Here is a 21,610-nt window from a genome sequence, read left to right on the forward strand (position 1 = left end):
AGGCATACTTTATTGATGACTTCACAAGAGAGCACACATCCCAAGGCTACTGTAGGCAACGGCTCCCACAGTACCACAGAGCTGTCCCACACGGCTGCTGCATTCTTCTGGACACAGGACTTATGGCTAGGAGTCAGTTACAAATGGAGGTCTTAAAATTGTGTGGTAGGAATGGGCAAGACAACAGGTGGGGTTATAAGAGAGAATAAGAGTCAATTAAGTATGATTTATAATACCCTCCTACCCATACCCTTGTCAAAGGAGTCCCACCCACATTTGTGGAAGTTTCTCTTCCAGCTCACGCTACTCATAATTGTGACTGATTCTTTGAGGGGTAGAAATCTTGTCCTTCTCAGGTCAGCAAGTCTTTCCTTGAGACGTTGGAATAAAAAAGCAAGAATGTGAGGTTGTTGGTTATTGAGGCAGCAATCAAAAAGACCATCATGATGTCGTTATCATGATGCTCTGATGCAGAACATGCTTGCGATCCAAACATATCCAGAAAGATCCAGAAAGGATACTGAATAGAGAGTGATGAAGCCAGCTGGCAGGCAAGTAAAAGCCAGGCCATAAAGAAAAAACGGAATAGTCTCAAGAGAGAAACCAGAGATTGTTGGGGGTGGGTTTCCTTCGCCTTATGGTGGGCTTCAGGAGGCAGCTTTTACCCCACGGACCACGAGTGCATTTCAGTTCCTTGCAAACATGGCCAGATACAAGTATGAAGAGCCTAAGAAGAGGTAGGTTTATCCTCTGAGAGAGGCAAAGGGACTATAATAAAGGCATAGGGAAGTAAAAGAGGACTGAGTTTTATTTTTTTTAAGATTTTATTTATTTATCTGACAAAGAGAGAGACAGTGAGAGAGGGAAGACAAGCAAGAGGAATGGGAGAGGGAGAAGCAGGCTTCCCGCTGAGCAGCGAGCCCGATGCGGGGCTCAATCCCAGATCCCTGGAATCATGACCTGAAGGCAGAGGCTTTAACCCACTGAGCCACACAGGTGCCCCGAGGACTGAGTTTTAAACCATGATGCTATACCATGTCTACTCAAATATGAGAACTTCCCTACTTGTAACTATTTCTGAGGAAGAAATCTAGATTGTTACTTCTGAATAAATAAGTGTGCACAGTTCATTTTTTCTTATAGCAACTATCATATTACTTATGGAGTGTCTCTCAAAATGCAAAACATGTTTCATGGGTGGTAAGGAAGTAGATTTTTAAGTGGTTCATTAATTACTCTTTAACATTTCATGATATTTCTTTAAAGATTTTATTTTTAAGTAATCTCTACATCCAATGTGGGGCTTAAACTTATAACCGTGAGATCAAGAGTCACACGCTCTTCTGACTGAGCCAACCAGGTTCTCTTACTCTTTCATATTTTAAAGTTATTCATTTTCATCTGTATTTAAGTAAAATATAACTGCTCATCAAACCTGTAAATTCACAGTGAGGTTAAAGCTAAGGTTAAAACAGTGACTCATATTTAAGTAGATTTAAAGAAAAATACTAACCCAATGGTATATAACAGTAACAATATTGAAGATTTTATATAAATATCACAATTTAAGATGTCCTGATTTTTGTTTGCTTGTTTGTCGGAATAAAGAGTTAATGAAACCCCTCTTTCTTTAAGAATATTTTTACCCACAGGTAACTTCATGTTTCTGTTTCCCAAAAATCCGATTAAGGTAGAATATCAGCTGTGTTATGAGGCAACACTGTTTTTGGCACAAGGTAAACCAAGACCTATGAAGCCAAATCTAACCTATAGCTTTTTGCAAATAAATTTTTAATGAAACACAGCCATACCTCTTGTTTTCATATTGTCTTGCTGCTTTCATGTACAACTTGCTGACCCTTGGCTTATGTTAAAAAATAACCCAACTGTACATTACATGTGGCCCAGAAATTCTTAAGTGACATATTAACACCTGATGGGAAGTCATGGCTCTGGCCTTCTCCATGTCCTGTAACTTGTCATGGGACCCTAAAAGCCAAATCCATAAAATCCTTAGAAGAGATATTGGCTCCTAGGGCAGAAGGCTTCCAAGCCAAGGTAGATACTGCCCACCAATGTGGATCTGGTGGGAGCTGCAGTCACTACAAAGACTGCTGAGAGACCCCCCTGCCCCCAATGAGGAGAAAGGCCTGTGTGCTCAGCAAGCATGCTGTTTTCTAGCTGGTACCCTTGATTCTGAATGACAAATGTGGATGACTTGGGTCTTGAGTGTTTGAGTATTTAGCAGAGTCTAAAATGAACCCCTTCATTAATATCCAAAATATATCAAGAACTTGTAAAACTCAATGCCCCTCAAAATGAGTAATCCAATTTAAAAATGGCCAGAAGACATGAACAAACATTTTTTCAAAGATGACACCCAGACAGCCAATGGACACATGAAAAGATGCTCAACATTACTTATCATCAGGGAAATGCAAATCAAAACTACAGTGAGATATCACCTCACACCTGTCAGAATGACTAAAATCAGCAGCACAAGAAACAACAGGTGTCGGTAAGGATGTGGAGAAAGTGGAACCCTCTTGCCCTGTTGGTGGGAATGCAAAGTGGTGAAGTCAGTCTGGAGAACAGAATGGAGGTTCATCATAAAGTTAAAAGTAGAACTACTCTGTGATCCAGCAATCACACGACTAGGTCTTTGCCCAAAGAATACAAGGGATACGGGCACCCCAATGTTTAAAGAAGCATTATCTACAATAACCAAATTATGGAAATAGTCCAAGATCATTTGCTGAATGGAAATAGAAGATGTTATACACACACACACACACACACACACACAGACCCTGCTTTAAATATATGTGTGTGTGTGTGTGTATATATACAAATATATATGCAAATATATACAAATATATATACAAATATATATATGTATATATATACACACACACATATATTATGTGTATATATATATACACACATATATTTATATATATATATATACACACACACACATATATTTAAAGCAGGGTCTGTGTGTGTGTGTATATATATATACACATATATATACACATAAATATATGTATATTTATACATATTATATTACATGTATATTAATAATATGTATATATTACACACACACACACACACAGATCCTGCTTTAAATATATGTGTGTGTATATACATATATACATAAATATATGTATATTTATGTATATATATATACATATTACATACATATATATATACATACATATTTATACATATATTTATGTATATATGTATATATATATATACACACACACACATATATTTAAAGCAGGGTCTGTGTGTGTGTGTATATATATATATACATATATACATAAATATATGTATAAATATGTATGTATATATATGTATGTAATATGTATATATATATACATAAATATATGTATGTGTGTGTATATATACATATTATGTGTGTGTGTATATATACATATACATAATATGTATATATACACACACACACATATATTTAAAGCAGGGTCTGTGTGTGTGTGTGTATATATATATGAGAGCAGACACTTACCTATAGAGAACAAACTGCTGGTTACCCCAGGGAAGGTGCGTGGAGGGACGGGTGAAACAGGTGATGGGGATGAAGGAGAGCAGCTGTCATGTCATCATGTGATGTCTGGAAATGTTAAATCCCTATACAGTACTCTTGAAGCTAGTATTACACTCCATGTTAACTAACTGGAATTTAAACGAAAACTTAGAAAAAATAAAAAGAAGCCCTTGGATGTTGCAGTTTGTTGGATATATTCTACTTTTTATGCCAAATGTGTGTGCTCACAATGTTACAAACACCCAGGACTATGAACTTGGCAGATGGCTGCTATGTTTCCTAAGCATACCTTTAGGTCCTCTCATTCCATCAATTCCCGAACGTCCTGGGGACCCTGGAGAACCCGGCTCACCCTGACAGTTTAACAAAACAAAAAAGAGTTTAATTTGGTTTCAAATACAAATGATATGTTGATAACATGACCGAGTTATAATATTCCATAACCAGTTTCCATATATTTGCAGTGTTAAAGGAAATCAGAAGCGGATTGCAGGTGTACTAATACATGCGTCCAGCTTTAAAAGTGGCTAAAACTCCAGAATTAGAGGTGTCGACAGCATCCGATTCTCTAATTTGATTACAAAAGAGTAAATATATCACATAATTTGAATATTAAGGTTTGAATGAGCAAATTAACCCCAAATAAAATCTTGTTAGAAGACTTTTCTTTTTTTTTACCCAAAACTTGAAAAATCTATTTGATTCCAAAAGATGGGTAGCAAATTATATCCATCTTCTATAAGCTGTGATGTAGGCCATGACACATATTGTATCTCTTGGCTTCTCAGGGGGGTGTTTTTTTTTTTTTTTCCAGGGGGGTGTTTTACTCATGCTTACGAAGACCAAATGTATTTACAGCAAAATCTGAGATGTCTGCAATCAGATAGGAAGGCTTCGACACCGGAATTTAGGTTATTTTTCAGAGAACTCTACTCGGATAAACCAGCAGTCATGAGGGAAGTAGGTGGAGTGAGGGAATTTTGTCATCTGTCACAGGAAAACAGGCATGAGCACTGTTCAGAAATTATACTCACATCATGGCTTCCCAGAAGCCTTCATTCTTCACTTATATTCTAAAAGCCAGTCAAAGGGCAATGATGTACACTGGCAAATTAGGACTCCTTATGGGCACCCAGGAGCAAAAGGTTTATATTATTTCTTTCCTCCCCAACCACAGCCACTTACCTGGTCACCTGGAAATCCCGGAAAACCAATAATCCCTCTTGGACCAGGTGAGCCTGGGGGGCCTGGGGGGCCTGGAAGCCCTGGCTGCCCGGTTCTACCAGGCTCCCCTCTGTGAAATCCAGGTGGTCCGTGTCTTCCGGGCTCTCCTCTCCTCCCCTGCGTCCCAGGATCGCCTTTATCACCTGGAGGGGTTGCAAGTGGGACAAACCTCTTCTAGGAAATCCCCGGTGGGACAGTAGTTAGGCTGAGGGTTTGGGTCCTATGTTTAGGAGGAGGTTTTAGGGGGACCTAGTTCCTGCCCTAAGAGATGGTTTTGGGCTTCACTGACCTCACTAGGAAAGAAGCACCCATGAATTGACTCAGGGAGGAATGAAGCGACTCCAAGGGAGGAATAAGCCTGCACAGTCATCTGCTTGGTCACATACTCATCTTACAAATGAAGAAGAGCTGACCCAGTGCAGTTAAAGAACATCTACCCCCAACAATTAGTTAAGGAGAGAGCCAAGACAAGAACCCTGGCCTCCTGCAGACTGAACCTGAACTTGACGGGAAGGCAGAGAATACAAATGTGGTGGTAAAGTCCTTGCCATATGCTGTTTCTGGGGAGCAGGAGCACGGGCATCAGGGTGCTTGTTAGAAAGGCAGAGTTGGGGCCTTCCCCAGCCCTGCTGATCTAGAATCTGCATTTTCACAAGAGCCCCAGCAGTTCATGGGCACACTGAAGTTGGAGAAGCATGGGTCAAAATGACCTGGGCAGTCAACACTGTGTTCCTTGTTTTAATACCAGTCACCACAAATGGGGGTACTGGAAAGCTGGAACTGGTATTAGAAGTATAATCTTTGGACTGACACCCTAATTTGGAATATCCAAATCTAGACCCATGTATGAACTTTAATTAAGTTCTGGCATGGAAAAGCAAAAGAAAAATGCAGCATGAGGTTAATCTGTGTATATCTGTATCTAAAGCAAGTGGTCTTCCTTTTCCCAAACAAATGCATGTTCGAATGATCTAGAGAGATCAACACATTGGATACAGTTAAAAAGAATGAGCATTTACTTACCTTCTTCTCCTGGGAATCCACCATCTCCTGGAGGTCCAGGTTCCCCTGTTTTCCCCTTTTGGGAAATGATAGCCATCTCTCCTTCATCTCCTGGGGGCCCTCTCGCTCCTTCAGATATTAAGTATGCAAGAGAAGAACAAACAGAAGCACCACACATGTGATTCTTCTGTTAAGACCCTTCCGGTCCAGTTTGCAAATCTACATTTCATTTCCTAAACCATATTTATGTTTATAGCTTGCACATTGCCGATGGAGTTCCTAAAGGAAGGGCCATATCTTTTTGCATTCCCCTCACAATGTGTCCAGCAACAGGGTCTGGGCTATAGAGAATGATCAGTGAATGCTTGCTAAATTCAGCCAAACGGATCTCGGAGTCTTAGGTGAAAGCAGATAGGCTTGAAAGGTTCCAGATCTAAAATATGTCTCTTCATCCTATAAAACGTGAGCCACCCATCTCATATTTTCCAGTTCCCTGTCCTTCCCTTCCTAGCCACCCTCTATTTTTTTCCTTATTAATTAAAAGATCACTTATTTCAACCGCTTCTCCACCTAGAGAATTCTGAAAGGTAGGAAGAATACACGGTATTTCTACCCAATTTTTGTAAATACTGTCCAGTTGTAGAAGTGTCCTCAAATGGGCTCATACCAGTGTGGTGAGAGCCAATCACTAACAAGTGGAGAATTTTGTTAGCCAGTTGTTGAACAGCTCACAGCTTTAAAGCAGCCACGGTGGGTATTTATACCACGGGAGCAAACACCAATCAGAGCATTTTTTTTTTTTAAGTTTTCATTTAAATTCCAGTTAGTTAACATATTATGTACTATCAGTTTTTTTATATCTGTTTTATTTTGGAAACCATAATAGCATAGCAAACATCACTTAATCTAAGCTAGCTAAGAGCGATTCTGATTCCTTGATTCTTTATTAAAAACAAACAAACAAACAAACAAACAAACAAACCCAAACAGATAGGCTAGTAAAACAAAAATAAGAGTAGAATCAATTCACCAAGAAGTAAAAGTAATTTAATAGAAGGTTATTTACCCAGGAGGGTATAACCCAGGAGGGGTTATTTACCCAGAGTGCTTTAAGGACAAAACACTTATCTCTCAAGTTGTCAAGCATGCATTCTCTACACTGGAAATGAGATGTTACCTTCACTCACTGCGGCCTCCCAGCTAAGTGCTAGAAGTAAATATGTAACAGGGATGGACACAGAACATTTACACCAGTGGTCTTGAAATTCTTACTTTTTAATAGTAATGAAAACTGTTTCTTAGGATTTTATTTATTTGAAAACTTTATTTTTTAAAAAGATGTATTTATTAGTTATTTTAGAGAGAGAGAGAGAGAGCATGAGCAGGTGGGCAGGCAGAGTGGGCTCCCACTGAGTGTGGAGCCCAACATGGGGCTCAGTCTCACAACCCTGAGATCATGACCTGAGCCAAAATCAAGAGTCGGATGCTCAACCAACTGAGCCACTCAGGTGCCCTAAAAACTCTTTCTTTAAGTACAGGTGGGGAAGTATAGCTCATGGCTCAGATGAGAGTGGATTTACTCTAGTTCAGAGGTGGGCAAATTACCACCTGAGAGCCAAATCCCCCTGTGGCCAGTTTATCTATAATCCGTGAGCTATGGTTTTTACACTTTTACATTTAGGGGATAAAACTCAAAATGGGAACAATATTTTGTGACATGAGAAGATTAATTGAAATTCAAATGTCAGTATCCGTAAGGAAAATTCGATTGGAACACAAGTTATGTTAGCATGTTTCCGTGCTGTCTCTGGCTGATTTCATACTATAAAAGCTGAGCTGAGTGATTTCAACAGGGACCACAGGCCCTGTAATATTTATCATCTAGGCTTTTTACAAAAAGCAATATTTAAAAAAAGAAAGAAAAAAAAAGATTGAAACAGAGTTTGGGGCCTTTTCCTGCTTCCTTCCTAACCAGTGAGAAGGTTCTTTTAAAGCCAATAGCCCTATATCAAAGCACTTGATATTTTTTTCTACTAATAGAGCAATTCATTTATCAGTTATATGCAACAGGACTGAGAGGTAAGGAAAATGAATTTGGTTTAAAATTCTAAAACACCAGAAATCCCAAAGGAAGAGGAATCCAAGCTGCAGGACAGTTCCACGTACTTTTCAAAGACCATCTATATAGGTTCTGATCAAATACCAAAACCAAGATGTAGCATCACCGTGCTGTCAAGTGCATTTACCTTTGGCACCTTTCACCCCCCGGTCTCCAGGGAAGCCGGGCTGACCGTCCTCTCCTGGGTCCCCCTTACTGCCAGCACGTCCATCGGGGCCAGGTTTTCCTCTTTCCCCCGGAAAACCAGGGAAGCCAGGCAGCCCCTGGGATCCTGATGAAACGACAGCATGAATTTATAGAAAGACATTTTTTTTAATTTTTTATTTTTTATAAACATATAATATATTTTTATCCCCAGGAAAGACATTTTTAAAGCTTGTACCCTTCCTAGATCTGTGGTCCTTGCCCCCTCCCATGGCCCTGTTTGTACTGAAGGTAAACAACGTCTACCAGGCCCACCTCGTGTAACCGCTGTGCTTGCCGACTCAGCTTTCCACCCCATAGGGCTGAAGTGGGAGCCTTTGTGTTTCTGAGTCCTGATCTCATCATGCTTGAAGAGGTCAGGAGCCAGGGATATGGGGCTGGAGGACGGGGACTCATCCAACGTGGAAGTACATTAGCCCTGACCCAACACCTGATCAGCTCTACCCAGTGTGTTCAGCAGAAGTATTTGTGGGTTCTGTGGGTTTAAAACCCCCCAACATTTTCCCATTTACCTATACCAAAACATTGTGCCACGGGAAATAACAATATAGGGGATAAGATGAAGGGAGCGGTCACTAAGGGTAGGACAAAATCAGGCTGTTAGAACAGTAAATTTAATAGTATGATCATATGTAATAGTCTTCACCTGGCAGTGGATTTCAAGTTTATAAAACAGGGGTAAATAATGGAAAAGAGCTACCTACCCTTTGGGCCTGGAAGACCAGGCAGTCCGTCATCCCCTGAGGGACCTGGGATGCCTGGGGGTCCTAGGGGACCGTCTGCCCCTGGCCATCCCGGGACTCCAGGGAGGCCCTTCATTCCAGCTGGACCAGGAGGCCCCATGTCCCCTCGCTGTCCTTTCCAACCTGGAGCACCTGGGACAAACCACAAGGACAAAAATGTGTGAGACTGAACACCGGCTTCACACATGGGCAGGAAAAAAAATTCACTGATAGCTTAAATTGTGTATCCGTGCCTATGAAACAATGTTTATCAGCTAAAACCACAGTGGCAATGCTCCGTCAGTCTCCGAACCTATTTTCCTGGCTGCTATAAGAAGAAAGGCAGATGACTTGAATAAATATTTCCCAGTAGAGATACACAAATACTATAAAGAGCATTTGAAAAAATGGAAAACGGGAAGGGTGAAGAACAAAAATAGTATTTGTATTTACTGTTGGAACCAGTAGAAGAAAACTTTCCAGGTGTTCCCTGCAGCTCTGGCCAAGTGAACTTGGTCAGGCTGTTCACTGGAGAGGACTGCAGAAATCACAGCAACGTCATCTGGTTTTTACTGGTGCTGGAAATAAGGCTGTAGAGGCGGGGTTTGCCTCAACCCCATTTTGATCCATTTTCCTGCCATTTTTGAATAAATGCAACAGGATATAAATAACAGGAGACAAACCAAATGGCGAAATGAAGATCACATTGGAAACAGCCCTCTAGTGCCTTGGGTTGAGATGTACTTCTTCTTGGGTTTCTCAAGCCCCTACACGTCTTGCTGGGTGCCCCCAAAATACAAGGTCCTGGCCACTCTTTACCTGGGCTATTTCTTAAGGTTGTGTTTGCCACCCACAGCCTTGGCAGGTGATACAGCACCTATCCCAGCATAAAGAGCAGGCTGTGCTGCCTGCGGCTATAAAGCAGCAGCTCCCCAGGCTCGGGGCTCCTCTCAGATCCTGCAACCTGCTGCGTGTGCAATGCAACATCCGTCGAACCCCGCTTCTGTGTCCCCATCAGACTAGGGCGACAAGGGGAAATGACCCAAACCACCGGGAAGTGCATGCCCCTTGCTGTCCTATGAACAGTAAAGTCCTTGTCTCTGCCCCAGGACTCTTGGTTCCACTGGTACGTAAAGGAGTAGCAGGTGAGTTTATTCCTCTGTAAGCAGAGTCAAGTCCCAGGCTCTTCACGGGTAGGCATGGCACAGGCTCTCACTCACCTGGATGGCCTGGAGCCCCTCGGAGTCCCGGCTGCCCTGGTAACCCTGGGGCACCTCCTTTGCAGGAACGAGCAGGTAGACCTGGGATTCCTGGAAACCCAGCACTTCCCTCTCTGCCTCTGGGGCCTTTAAGACCTGGGAATCCTGGCCTGCCAGCTGCCCCTGAAATGATACAAGGTATTCTTGACACTCATGGCATCAAACTAGGGAGTCAGCCGGCCATAGCAGGTGCACACTTGCAATACCAGAAACAAGCCTTTCCATCCAGCTCAGGGCTCAAATGAGTAGAGCATCTCGGAGGATTTTCTTATCCCGGATGGTCGTGAGTTCCAAATGAATGGGAAAACCATGCATTACTAGGAGAGTTACTTGATACGGTTACACAGACAACGAAGAAGTTGCTTGGGCAAATTAAACACCGCGAGGTTCTTCTTGATTTTAATTAACCTCTCACATTGTGGCAGGCTTTATACCAAATCTCCACAGTACTTACACACCCAGTTCACAGTTTATGGATGCGTTTTTTGTAAGCCATTTCATCACTTGAACTCTTAAATTTCTATTTATTGGAAAGGCAGTGTCATTTCCAGAAAAGCAACAACAACAACAACAACAACAACACAATTCCCCTATCATCCATCCCATGCTCTACCCTAAAAATCTATTATTTTCCTTGTTTTCATTATACTTCTATTCATGCATTTATATTTTTAAAGTATAATCACAGTATATCATTGTTGGATTATTTCACATTGCATATTAATCTGCAAATGTTTTCATTTTGTTATAATCTTTATAAATATAATTTTAGTTGAAAAGAGCTGAATGGTATTTCGCTGAGTGTGTGCATGTGTGTATTACTTAACTCTATTGTTCCCATTTGTTCATCTTTTGTGGATGATACAAGGGTATTTTCATAGTAATCTTTATCTTCTGCTGAGCACTTCCCTTAGATACATTGTCACAAGTGAGAGAGTAGGATTATTAAGTCAAAATTATTTTCACTGACTCAGAATGTATTCTCCTGCTACTTTCTAACTAATTAGGGTTTTGTATATGAACATTTTGACTTACCAACTACAGAGTAAGTCCCTTGGTGCCAGAGAAGGGGACTTAGTCCCCTGCCCTCCATTTTCCCTGTTGTATGATACTATTGCGGATACCTAGTAAATACTGGCTCGCCCACTAGTAGAAAAGAACCAGAAGAGTGTCTGTAACAAAGTCTGGTCTGGAGTCCACTCTTGGTCACCACAACCTAAGGGTCTGGACTGCTGGGACCCATGCAATTCTAATGTAATGAATCAAAATTCCTGAGACTAGGGCTCCAAAGATGATGATTTTAAGGACCGTGACCCAGGGTTACTGTTACTATTAAATACATTAAAGATTTCTACTGAGGGTCCGAAGAAATCCTTAGTGATTTTGGAAATAGATGTTATGGTCAGTGCCAGGACCATTTTCCCACCTTGCTTACCCACTACCCCTGCTGGAATGAAAGCCCCTCCCACCCTGCCACCTGTCCAAATAACACAGTGTGCCTGCCAGGCCCAGCCCACACCACACCCAGCTTCCTTAAACACCACTGCACGCGGCTCTGCCCTCTGGGCTCCCCTTCTTCTTTTAGCCTGTCCTCCTTCAACCTGGCCTTGGCAGCAGGCAGGTGACCCAGTGCCTGTTCCTTGGGCGTTTACAGGGCTCACGTGTTCTCCTGAGTCTGAAGCAGGCAGACGTCCAGCAGCGGCTGAATCAAACTGAATGGATGAGCCACAGTGAGCTGCCCCGAATTTGAAAACCACCCATAAAATGCAAAGGCGATGCTACGGATACAGGTTCCTTGAAATGTGGCCAGTGCTCATTTATGATGAAGATGCTTAGGGGGAAATTCTGCATTCTAGATTTCTAAGGCTGCATAGTCTAAATAGTCTTTGGTGACCTGTTCCAGAGCTGAGCCAGCTTTATGGACCACAGGGACAGCACAGCCCTCATACCTTCAAAGCCTGGATGTCCTGGATCACCTCTGTGACCTTTTGACCCTGGCACTCCTGAAAGACCTCTCTTTCCTGGAGCACCTGGTTGGCCATAGGCAGTTTCTCCCATGACTCCTTTCTGACCACTTGCTCCACGAGAACCAGGGAAGCCTGGGGGCCCAAGAAGGGAGGACCCCTTTTCACCTCCAAAACCCGGATCGCCCATGTCACCACGAAAACCTATCAAAAAAAATTGTTTAAATTGTTGGATGTACAAATATAGAACTAATACAAATGGAAGACTACTACTTTGACAAAAATGTATTTTTTAAAAATACGGGAGCATTAACTAAATTAAGAGTAACTTAATCAGCAATGTTGCTTTGCCATCTTTTGCAGGAAAATACATTGTGATTTTGTATTTCTTAGAAGCCAATGATGTTTCTCTCATTGTTTTCACTCACTGGCAATCTGTCTGGACTGAGCAGTTTCTACCAAATAGTAGACCACTGAGAGCCTGGAACTCACACTTCAGGTGGAAGGAGCCCTGAAAATTTACAAAGTTAGCAGAATCTGAAAGTTATTAAAACATAGCTAAGAGCTTAATGTTTCAAAAAAAAAAATTCCCCCATTATGTAGGGATTCCTGAGCTGTCTGCTTACTATAGTCAATGAGTTTCAGAAGTACAGGCACATTCTTAAATGAAAAATGCTTATTCACCAGGTGGACCCGGTATTTCTGATATTCCTGGCTTGCCACGCCGACCTTTTTGCCCATCGAAACACCTCAACCCCGGAGTGCCCCGAAGACCTGGAAATCCTTTTGGTCCTAAATAATAACAACAAAACACAGGCTCAATAAAATGCAAATCAAATGAGAATGAAAATCAGGTGATCTAAAAAGAATCTGTGCTGTCTTGTTCAGAGTATTTCTACTTCATGTAAGTAGATGTCACCTTGCCTGGTTTACATAATCATCTTAGGAATCATATGCTTCAAACAAGTGTTTCAAAGAGAGTACTTTTGTTAATGTGTTTTCTCCAAAGCCATACTGTAAAGGATTCTCCCTAAAAGCCTTTGAGACATGTACCACCACTCTGATGAATCTTTTGGTGTCTTCCCATGCTGTCTCAACAGAAATATTCGAGCACAGCCCCTCCTTGCAGGAGGAAAGAGATGGCAGCATGTAGTCTACCAAGAAACCATCAGGGTACAGGCCAAAATCGACTTCCCTACACCTTACTATTTTGCCCTCCAAGGAAGCATAGGCAAAAAGCACCTGCAAAAGGAATCGAGATTTTTTTTTTTCAAACATTCTTTGATTTTTAACTGGAAGTTCTCTCAGTTAAAATAACTTTAAAGGAGATACAACTGGCAACTTAAAATCTGTGTGTTCACATCCCTTGAGGTTGGCAAAGCAGAACAGGGTAAAACTTACAATCACTAAGTACATTATCAGTTTTCCTCCTGGGGCATAGGAAAAGAAAGAAGGTACAGTTTTAAAATACTCAAAGGGCAGATATTTCTACTGAAATGTGATCAAATCGAGGTAAGTTTTGTTGCCTAGAGATTAAAAAAATAAAACAAAATACCCCACCTAGAGTATGCCCAAACCAGTAGACTTGAGCCCTAGTGTGTCTTACCACAGATGCTGTTTTCCCATAGTTCCTCAAAACCTGATGATTATTTTAGAACTATTCTCACTAGTCACCAGATGGTTAACTATGGGTTCATCTGTCTCACCAGTTCCTTTACCCTGGGGAATGTGTAAAACAGCCATTTCTCATTGATCCTACCTGGAGGTCCATCAATTCCTGGGGGTCCCGGCCTCCCAGGGTAGGTGATGTTACAAGAAATTGTATCGCCTGAAATGAAAAAACAAACAAAATGGCATTCACGCAACTGACAGCCCCATGTAAAGTGGATCTCAATGATAACTCAATCAGGATAATTCTTCATAGAGTATATGTGGATTGCAAGGGAAAAGAAGACTTCCAAGTATCCTTAGAGCATCTGAACTACTGTTATTTTGAATTTCTGAAAGGCGGGTCCTGAAATCTGAGCTTCAGCTGTCAGACAGTATGAATGTAAAGGGAATAAGGAAAATCCCAAGAAGTATCAGTTTTAATAACCCAAAAAAGATATGTATTGACAGGCCCAATGACACCCAAGACGATGGAATCGGAAGACTTGAGAAATCATGATGTAGGAGCGACACTGAACAGTGAGCTCGGAGGACTGGAGTGTGGTTCGGATGAGGGAGGCCCGTGTAGATGAGCACCCTCGGTGAGATACTAACACCAGCTGACATTTCCTGAGGGCCTGCCATGGATCTGGGCCTTCACATGTATCGTGTCTTGGTTTTGTTAATGACTCTGCACGGTGGTCACTCCCATCCCCCCACTTTCGCTGGTGAAGACAGGAAGACGCCTAAGCGTGTGCCTCTCGGTTCCCTCTCCCTTTGAAATGGAATGTTTCTCTTTTATAATAGAATGAATGCATGACACTGTACTGCTCCATATGCCCTCAAATCAGAAACGTATCAACTGAATAAAAATAATGTTAGATTTTGAAGGGTCCAGAACCATAATCCTAAGCCTTATTGAGGTCCAAATTATTGCCTATATCATCAAAGTGAGAACCAATGATACCATCTCATTCTAACACTTCACAATTAATAATGTAGCCTGAGGCATATGTACATATTACAGAGGAAAAAAAATCTTAAATAAACCTTTCTCCAGACTTTTCAAAAGTTTTCAGTTCTAATACCGCAAATCACTTTACTGTTTTAAATTCAGATAACTGTCAAATGTATTTGAAATCCATTCTTTTTTTTTCCTTCCTAGAATGCTTACACATGGGTTTTCCACAACAATGATGCATTTTTAAAATGAAACACTAGTGTTTTTTTATTAATATACCCTGCACTGTCTTAAAAGAGAGTAAACAAATAGATATTTTGAATATGTATGTAAATTTAATACCAATTGCATGAGCTGGTATTGAGAAATGAATGAAAGGCAATTTTGGTATGTCAGACAAATACAGCAACCAAGACATTTTAGTATTTTAAGAATTTGTTTTAATTATTGATTGTGCTGTAATGCTTTTGTTAGACAACATTCAAAGTTTGAACAGCAGCTAGAAGAAATATTATGTAGTGGTTCTAGCCGTAGCTATAATGACTTTTCCTAGAAGAGAGGATCACTTTAGCTTCCACTATTTCCCTTGCCATTCTGTAACACGTCACATTCGAAATTACCTTTCTGACCCTTCAAGCCTTCGAGGCCCCTCTCACCAGGGCGGCCTGGAGCTCCTGGTGGTCCTCTCTCTCCTGGTGGGCCGGGAAATCCCAGACCTGGTTGTCCTCTAGGTCCTGCTCTGCCCGGAGGACCTGGGGGTCCAGGAAACCCTTTATCACCTGGGAGTGCGTCTTCATGATCCCCCTGGGAATGTTTGCATCATGAGTCAGTTAGCAACTTTGCTAGTCCATGCGTTCAAAGCAGTCATTGTCATAAGCTACAGAAACACATAGAAAAACCTCACAATTCCAGGAGACTCAATAGCAATTGTAATTTTAAATGATTAACTCAGACTCTTGTTCAGAGATAACCTAAATATTTACAAACACTTATAGGCTATGGGGGGGAATTAAGCCTCAATTACAGAAAGCCATGTGTGTGTTATGTGTTAAATATGTTTGAGAAATTTTATGTGGGAACAACTCTCTGATATCAAAACAAGAAGATAGAGAAACATGTAGTTAGAGGGAGGTCGAAGGCTTATAAACTGAACAAGTAAGTTCTTATGTGTTTGAAATTGTGGTCCTGTATTCTGAGGAGAAGGCACAGTGATAGACTCCACCGTCCTTCACATATGCACGCGACGGACTTACAAACACTTTCTGCTCCTGCTTAAGAATTTGGCCTTTGGTTAACTGTCTAGTTTTGTTCCTCTGGCAACTCCATAAAAACAGGATGTCCAGTATATCACAAGGCAGCATTGCTTACGGTAAAATCAATCCCCAGCTGCCAAATTTGCATCTGGTCTGGAAAACTTGAAAGATCTTTGTGGAACCCTTGTTCGGGCTTCCTTGAATGATGGTTCCTGGAACCGGCAAGTTCCCCATGGGGTCCCTGCACAATGTGCTCCTATGGAGAAGAAGCCTCTCCAGCCATGGCTGCCACCACATCTGCCTCAGAGCTCATCTCATTCACGCTAATGGAATGAACAGTTTCCAGAACTTTCACCTACAAGGAAGGCCTGATGTTCTCAATGCCAGGCAGCATGTCTGGCGGAAATAGCACATGCGCTGACAAAAGACAGACTCAGGTTTTCACTCCTGTTTAGCTCACTTGATAGGTAGATGACCTGGAATAACATACCCTTAGCCTCCATTTCCGATGGTAAAATCTGAAAACAAATTGCTCTTCAGAAGATTGATGATACGCATGAAACACCTAGCTCGGCTCCTGTGACATCGCCCCAAGATGTTTTAAGTTCCTAAGCACTGGATCATGTCTCAGAGACTTTTCTTATGGCCTCTGTTACCTCTCCATGGTTTCCACCCAAAACGTGCTTGAAAAATGCAGAAATATTTGTCAGTGGGATTTCCCTTCAGCCAATATGTCAAAATTCAGGGGATTTGCACTAGTTGACCCTCTCTTGCTTGCCACTTCCCCTCATGTGCCTCTTCACTTGGGGACAGAACCAAAGGTCATTATCAAGACCTATGTTCTATTCTCTACCCTCCAGAGTTTACTGAACAGGCCTGCGGTGGCTGGGGGCTTTGTAGATGCGAGGGCCCCGGAAACAGATGCACATCATGAGAATGATGCAAAAACCAAAGACAGGACAGGAAGTCTTCCCATGACTAAACCGCCTCTTAGGATTTCAGACCATCTGCTCTTTAGACCATCTGATTCAGACCACACCTTTGACAAAAATCAACTTTTTGTGACAGTCACAGAAGGCAACTCTGATTTACGGCACATTGACACTTGACTACATTATAGTTTTAAATTGAGAAGGGGGAAACAGACGTTTTGTGGCCATATAAGAAAATGAAATTCAATAGCCAAAGAATTATACATACCGGAGGGCCTGGATCCCCCCTTTGTCCAGGAAGTCCATCCCTACCATGTTGTCCCTGCTGTCCTGGAAATCCTGGGAGCCCATCAGGACCTCTTTCTCCTTTCTGCCCTGGGAACAAAGGCGAAAAGGCATTCAGACCCTTCTCAGCAGTAGGTGAAGTAGAAGGAAACACAGGACAAGCATAAAAATAATGACCTTGCCTCTGTGTGGGCTGGTAGAGACTCGGAGTATCTCAGTTGACTGACTAAAGTCACATAAGGACAACCATGCAAAAGGGAGAGAGGAGAGTGACAGTTGCCAAACCCGCTGACCTTCTTACTTGGAAAGCGCTCCTTTCTTCATTCTGCCAGGGAGGCTGTGTGTGGAGGCACCAACCACAAGAGCATCTGCCCCTGCTTGCACAGCACTGAACGTGGTGCCCCATCCCCTGGCAAGAGTGAATGGGGGAGCAGTCCATGGTGGTGTGCTGCCCCTAGGCTAGCTCAGTTTTTCCTAAATGTTTTTTGGGTTTGTTGTTGTTGTTGTTGTTTTTAACAAACTGGAGCTGAGAAGGTAGGGCTCTACTTCTTTTTGTGAGAATTTGGAGATTCTGGCTGGAAAGGCAGTAGACCCACAGCCTAGGAAACTAGTCTTGGGAAGAAATGCGGTTGGTGCAATGAAAGATGCAAGATGTAGGAAGAATCTCCTGGATCCAGCCATCCCAGTACAAGCCCTACCTCCAATACTTCAAATTTTGTTTAGGTGAGTCAATAAATTACTTTTTTCTCTAAAACAACTTCAAGCTGGGTATCTGTCATGACCAAAGCAGCCTTGATTAGTACAGGATGCTATAATGCACTGGATAAACAGTAGGTAAATCAAAGGTGGTCTTTTGTCAAACCCAGAGCCACAATAATGAGAACTCAAATATGTTTTTTTTTTTTTTTAATGTTTTCAAATAAGGGATAGGGGATTTGAGGCTCAACATTATCACAAGAAATGTGAGGGACAAGGAATATTTTTTTAAACAATCTCAACAGCCCTGTATCTTGTCATAGAATTGATCTGTGGTCAGAAGAGAAATGAATGCAAAAGGATGGTTCCCATTCCACTCATAAAATGGAAGGGAGCTATGTGATTGACTAGGCTCACCTTTCACTCTTGATACAACCGCATCACCCTTTTCTCCTTTGCTGCCAGGTGGTCCTGAAACACCATGTTTTCCCTTGGTGAAAAATAAGAGGAACAAATCATTTTAATTTTGATGGATCAAAAGATAGTCACGTATATCTAATCTCTCTCTTGTTTCTTTCTAAATAAACTGTTCTAGATTCTGGTTTGGTACTCTCAGTGTCATTCTCTTTCTTGCCTTCCAAGGTGGGTCCTACCTTACAAAACTGAGGCTCTTGACCCGCATTTAAAAACTTGTGGAATCTGGATAAGTTCTGTACCAGATTCAACAGAAATGTGTATCAATATCAATGTCCTGGTTTGGGCAATATACTAAGGTTATGTATGCTACCATGGGGAAGCTGGATGAAGGGTCTACAGGAACTTTCTTTCTCTGCATGATGTTGCAAACTTCTTGAGTCATAAAACAAAACTTATCTCAAAATAAAAATTCATTAAAAAATTTTTAACTATCTTGGGCATTTTAATGTAGATTGAAGAGGAAGGTGGTGGGTAGGTTAACCACAAGAGCTGCCACTAAAGTTGAAGGCAGAGGCTTAGGGACAAGTGTGTGATATTGAGAGAAATTGATAAGGAAGAGGGGGGAAAACAAGAACCTTCATTATAGCTGATATATTTCCTCCATATAACAAGTAAACAACTAATTTTGGCCAATGCGCTCAATCACCTTTTTACCTCAACATTGCTCTGAAACTCGACTATTGGGTCATGGTTTTGTAAGTGTTATGTTATCATTGAACATTAATCTATGTCAAAAATCTGGAGACCTACCACCAGTATAAAATTGGCCAAGCACCATAGTAAATACAGTTGTAGGAACACTATACAGAGCTTAAGGTTACTTATCCTGTGATCTTGAAAATCAAGAAACATAGACAAGAATTTAGAAGGAGGTGAAAATGACTGAGCAAACCCATCTTCTCTCACACAGATGCCTTTTCTTATTCTCATACAATCTAACAACATGTTCATACAGGCTTAATTACCTTCTCAACTGGCACTTTATAAGCAGTTGGCTACTAAGAGAAGAAGGTGCCAATAGAGATGAGCATAACAGCAGTATTAAGCAGTAAGAATAAAGAAGAAGCCAAAACTATATGCAACATGCTTAAAAACACAAATGGCAAAAATGTGTGGGAGCCATTTAATGTAGAGAAAAAACATGTCCAAACCCATTCGAAACCCCTAGGATCTTCACTGTAATACTACTTCCTGTGTAACAATGTTTATCAGACATGAGAAAAGTGGGTGGAACAAATTTCTGAATAGAAATGGTTAGATTAGACAGGAAAGGAACTTTAGAAATTATAAAGTGCTAATATGAGTTGAATTTTGCTTACGTCTTACTTTTCCTGTATAAGCTAAGTTTTAAGTAACAAATGGACAGGGCCAAAGTATATAAGGCACAGTACTCAGTCCACATTATAACAATAACGTCCTTCTGATGGATAAACTATCAACGCGTAAAACCATTCATTGAGCATGTGAACCAGTTCCTCTCCAGAAGGACAATGCCAATGGAATGCTTAATAAATAAGACATTGGTCCCCTTGGAGCATGAGCAGTTTCTTAGTCAACACATTGGAGACTTAGAATGTACTATCAATTACTCTAATGCTCTGCAGATATAGAATTTTTTTTAAGATTTTATTTATTCATTTGACACAGAGAGATCACAAGTAGGCAGAGAGGCAGGCAGAGAGAGAGAGAGAGAGGAGGAAGCAGGCTCCCCGCAGAGCAGAGAACCCGATGCGGGACTCGATCCCAGGACCCTAAGATCATGACCTGAGCCGAAGGCAGCGGCTTAACCCACTGAGCCACCCAGGCACCCTGCAGATATAGAATTTTAAGCACTAGATCCAGATCACAGACTTAGTTGAGCTAGGAAAAAAAAAAAAAAAAAAAAAGATAGCCCGCACTCATTCTGGATTTCACTAAAGAGCTATTTACCAAGAATCTAAAATGCCAGGCATTACTTGGAGTATCAAGGACACAACAGTTAACAGCAGACCGTCTTGCCTTCATGTGCTTAGATCTTAGTGAAACAAATGTTGAATTTAAGAGATTTTCGGGCCAAAGTTTCCCAGAAGCTTTGGGATCAAGAGCTACTTGTCACTGTTCTAAGATCTGAGATCACTAAATCCATGTGTTAATACAACCACAAAATCTCAGCAGCAACAAAAGAATCGCTCTCTGCCAAGCATGTACTGGTTGCTTAAAACATGGTCTAGATTAGGGACTTCAGCCACAGAGGCCTGGAGGGACTGTGCCTACCACGGGAAGCAGATGGATGGACCAAGTGGGGACATGAGCACCCTACCCTGCTCCCACAGGCATGGCCATCTCTCAGCTCCTGACAACTGTAGGAATGCACTGACCCTGTGTTAATGAACTTCCAGTTTCTCAAGGGCAGCAATAAGTCTTATTAATAATATAAAAACAAACACCATGAAGACAAACCCAACATGCCAGGAGGTCAGATTTGGCACATGTCAGTTGTGACCTTTGGTTAGCTCTGCAGCTCATTGGGGCAGTGACCCTCTTTGTTCCCTGGTGCGTATACCTTAGAGTCCTCAAAATACACTTGAATCCTTAACAATAAACCTGTAAGACAGGTGTCATTATATCCATTTTATAAATGAGGCCCTAAAGCTCAGTAAGACTATAGAGCTCACCAATGTCATAGTTGGGATGTGGAGGTGGGTCCATGTACCCTTAAGCCCCCATGCTTTGCACTACAGCATCTTAGTGGGAAACCCCCATCCTCAGACTACGGTGATAAACACAAGCTTGGGACTAACCACAGAAAAAATTGCAAAGAACCTAAACCTACTTTTCCTTTTTCTACTCTACTACCCATCCGTGGCTGCTGAGGCCAGGGACAGCGGCTGAGAGAGAACAGGTCTGGGGAGGTGAGAGTACCCATGGTTACCTGTGGCTTCCCTGGGTTCTTTCTTTCTGTCCATTCTTAGCCCGCCACCACTTTTCCTTTCATAATGCTCCACGCTACGGACCTAGCACCTCACAATGACCACCCTGTGATGAATTTAAAACAGAGAACTCTTACGGATGGAGTCAGTCACAGAAAAATGACGTCAGAAACAGAAGCTGTCCAAAGAGGCGAACCCTAGACCAACTGAATTACAGAGCTCAGTAAGGGCGATGCTGGATGAACTAGCCATTCACACTCAAGGATGTTAGCCCTGAGGAGCAACTCCAGAGGAAGCCACAAAAATATTTTGGAGCCAGTATAACCTTCATTAAGAAGCTTAAGTACCCACGTAAAAATAATGACTATGTGAAAATGTTGTATTG

General features: G+C 41.7%; 1 protein-coding gene across 8 annotated transcripts in view; it reads right to left on the bottom strand.

Annotated features, from left to right (window-relative positions):
* The window catches only part of COL4A4 (collagen type IV alpha 4 chain), a 117,236-nt gene that overhangs the window by 30,789 nt on the left and 64,837 nt on the right, over positions 1–21,610 (bottom strand). For all 8 annotated transcript variants that reach the window (XM_032355016.1, XM_032355018.1, XM_032355013.1 and 5 more), the window contains 12 exons: positions 18,257–18,329; positions 17,127–17,233; positions 15,294–15,477; positions 13,825–13,893; positions 12,750–12,857; positions 12,051–12,269; positions 10,063–10,224; positions 8,825–8,995; positions 8,044–8,187; positions 5,819–5,926; positions 4,757–4,938; positions 3,861–3,924 (listed from right to left, as the gene is read on the bottom strand). In XM_032355016.1, coding sequence (XP_032210907.1) covers positions 3,861–3,924; positions 4,757–4,938; positions 5,819–5,926; positions 8,044–8,187; positions 8,825–8,995; positions 10,063–10,224; positions 12,051–12,269; positions 12,750–12,857; positions 13,825–13,893; positions 15,294–15,477; positions 17,127–17,233; positions 18,257–18,329 — 1,591 coding nt within the window. The remainder of the gene's footprint in view (positions 1–3,860; positions 3,925–4,756; positions 4,939–5,818; positions 5,927–8,043; positions 8,188–8,824; positions 8,996–10,062; positions 10,225–12,050; positions 12,270–12,749; positions 12,858–13,824; positions 13,894–15,293; positions 15,478–17,126; positions 17,234–18,256; positions 18,330–21,610) is intronic.

This window comes from Mustela erminea, chromosome 8 (assembly GCF_009829155.1).
Source record: "Mustela erminea isolate mMusErm1 chromosome 8, mMusErm1.Pri, whole genome shotgun sequence".
Classification (NCBI taxonomy): Eukaryota; Metazoa; Chordata; class Mammalia; order Carnivora; family Mustelidae; genus Mustela; species Mustela erminea.